Source organism: Prorops nasuta, unplaced genomic scaffold (assembly GCF_024137725.1).
Source record: "Prorops nasuta isolate Cenicafe-Biocafe unplaced genomic scaffold, Cenicafe_Pnas_1.2 PNAS00225, whole genome shotgun sequence".
In the NCBI taxonomy this organism is placed as follows: domain Eukaryota; kingdom Metazoa; phylum Arthropoda; class Insecta; order Hymenoptera; family Bethylidae; genus Prorops; species Prorops nasuta.
The window spans coordinates 33,979-36,167 of record NW_027117021.1 but is presented as its reverse complement, the minus strand read 5'-3'; the positions used below and the strand labels follow the sequence as shown (position 1 = coordinate 36,167).

At 35.0% G+C, this 2,189-nt stretch overlaps 1 protein-coding gene across 1 annotated transcript; it reads left to right on the top strand.

The window, feature by feature from the left end:
* Nucleotides 1-807: 807 nt before the first annotated feature.
* On the top strand, nucleotides 808-1,173 carry LOC136785290 (uncharacterized). Its single transcript, XM_066746332.1, has 2 exons — nucleotides 808-999; nucleotides 1,048-1,173. Exons 1-2 carry the CDS (start codon nucleotides 808-810, stop codon nucleotides 1,171-1,173), a joined length of 318 nt encoding a protein of 105 aa, XP_066602429.1.
* The last annotated feature ends 1,016 nt before the right edge of the window (nucleotides 1,174-2,189 follow it).

Genomic DNA, 2,189 nt, shown 5'->3' with positions numbered 1-2,189 from the left:
GGCGAGGTAGCCGAATTCCTCTCTATCGCTCGCGGCAGGAGATTTCGCGTTACATGCGTTAAGACTGGATGAAACCGAGTTAAGGCTGAATGATTTTCAAGTGACATTGAGTAATTTCATGCAGAAACATGCTGAAGATAATGCATATTTAAAGAAATATGCATCAACTTTCATGGAGAATCAGACTAAAGAGGATGCTGAATCAAAGAAACATATAATGAAGATAATGCGAAATTAAAAAAAAAGTGCTATTTTTCATGGGGAGAATCATGCTAAAGAGAATTCTTCTTGAAATAATTCGACAAAGAGTTTTATTAGGAAAAAGAAACTTTTACTACCATCAGTGCTCGTTGTACCCTTGTAAACCCAACACATACCTGAAGAGTTATGGATAGTGAAGAAAAGAAAAAATTGGTCGAAGAACTGCATTGACCTGCAAGACGGAATTTTCAACGTAGAAGAGTTATAATACGAGGCTTCGATGACCTCTGGCAAGCAGATCTGGTTGATATGAAGAATTATACTGACGGAGGTTACCACTATATTCTCACAGTTATTGATGCATTGTCGAAATTTGGATGGGCAGTAGCACTAAAAACCAAAACTGGCAAGGAAGTGACAGACGCATTTACGAAGATTCTGAAAAGTGGGAGATGTCCCAAAAATTTGCAGACAGATGATGGCAAGGAGTTTTATGATAGTGATTTCAAATCGCTTATAAAAAAACGTAGAATAAATCATTACTCAACATACAGCGTATTGAAAGCTACGATAGTTGTGCGCTGGAATCGCACGCTGAAGACTGAAATGTGGAAACGATTTACGTTGAATGGAAATTATAAGTGGCGAGGTATACTGCAGCGACTAGTTGAAGACTACAACGCTAGAAAATATCGTACTATAGGAATGCGACCAGTTGATGTGACGCCAGATCATGCTAATATACTCCTGGCTACAGTATACAATAATATAAAGATTGCTGGCCGTGCCAAGTTCAAAGTAGGTGATTTTGTAAGAATCAGTAAATAGAAGAATGTATTCGCAAAGGGAAACAAACCAAATTGGACAACTGAAATATTTGAAATTATAAAAGTGCAGAAATCAAATCTTGTTACATATTTACTTAGACACTCTAGTGGTACTGATATATACGGAGGATTCTACGAGGTATGAACTTTTAAAAACTGCTAATCCTAATGTATATCTAGTGGAGAAGGTATTACGTAAGAAGGGTGATAAGGTCTTTGTGAAGTGGTTAGGATTCGATAATACACATAATTCATGGATAAATAAAGATAATATTTTGAAAAAACATTATTTGTTAATAAAATTATTCAATTTAAATATAATTAATTTATTCTATAATGACCCCATGGTAGAGTCGATACAGTTCCGTGCACGATATAACGCTTATCATCATTTGGGTTGAGAGCTACTTTCCGCTGTGCAATCGAATAAACATTATGCAATTTTGAGCTAATTAAATTTTGATTGCGGACATGTACAGTAAAATTTGTTAAACATTCCTTATAGTCCTCGAAGGTTATGTTTCTAGCAACAACGTAAGTCTTAATACCTTTAGCTTTTTTGATAATTTTATTTTGTACTTTAAATGTGTACATTTTTTATCTCAGTCCAATAAACTCTGTCATTATCTGCCCATTATTCTCATCTTTCATCAGCCCAGGGACTTTTTTATTCACTAGAGGTAAATTGTACTGATTGTTGGGAGAATAATCGCTTGTATCGAATCTAGCAAGATTCTCCCTCATAATAATGTAAATATCATCACACTCAATGCTGTATATTAGACTATCCGTATCGGTATATAACGCTTTACATTTGCTACCGAACGTAGGAAGCATATAATCATAATGAAAATCATACAAACATGTTTTCGAAATATCAAGAATGCTCATACCTACGTATATAGGCTTATCGAATTTAGCTGTTAAATTTGATAATTCAATCGCGACCAAATTCTCACTGAATATAGTGCGACTGTGAAAATTTGGCTTAGCAATCATTGCTTCAGCACCATATCTTCTCTCCCACCTACTCACGAGTCTCACATCAACTCTATTTCTAACATTCTCCATAGTCTTACCGAACACCGCATTGTTCATTAATTTCAAAAGAATATTCTCAAACTCATTTTTAGATGCTGCACGTAAACTAGTGTTCAGATC

Bases quoted from the DNA above. Each gene is read 5' to 3' on its own strand.
- LOC136785290 (XM_066746332.1), top strand. From the start codon at position 808: ATGTGGAAACGATTTACGTTGAATGGAAATTATAAGTGGCGAGGTATA. The intron at 1,000-1,047 runs GTAGGTGATTTT...GTATTCGCAAAG, and splicing joins CTGGCCGTGCCAAGTTCAAA to GGAAACAAACCAAATTGGAC.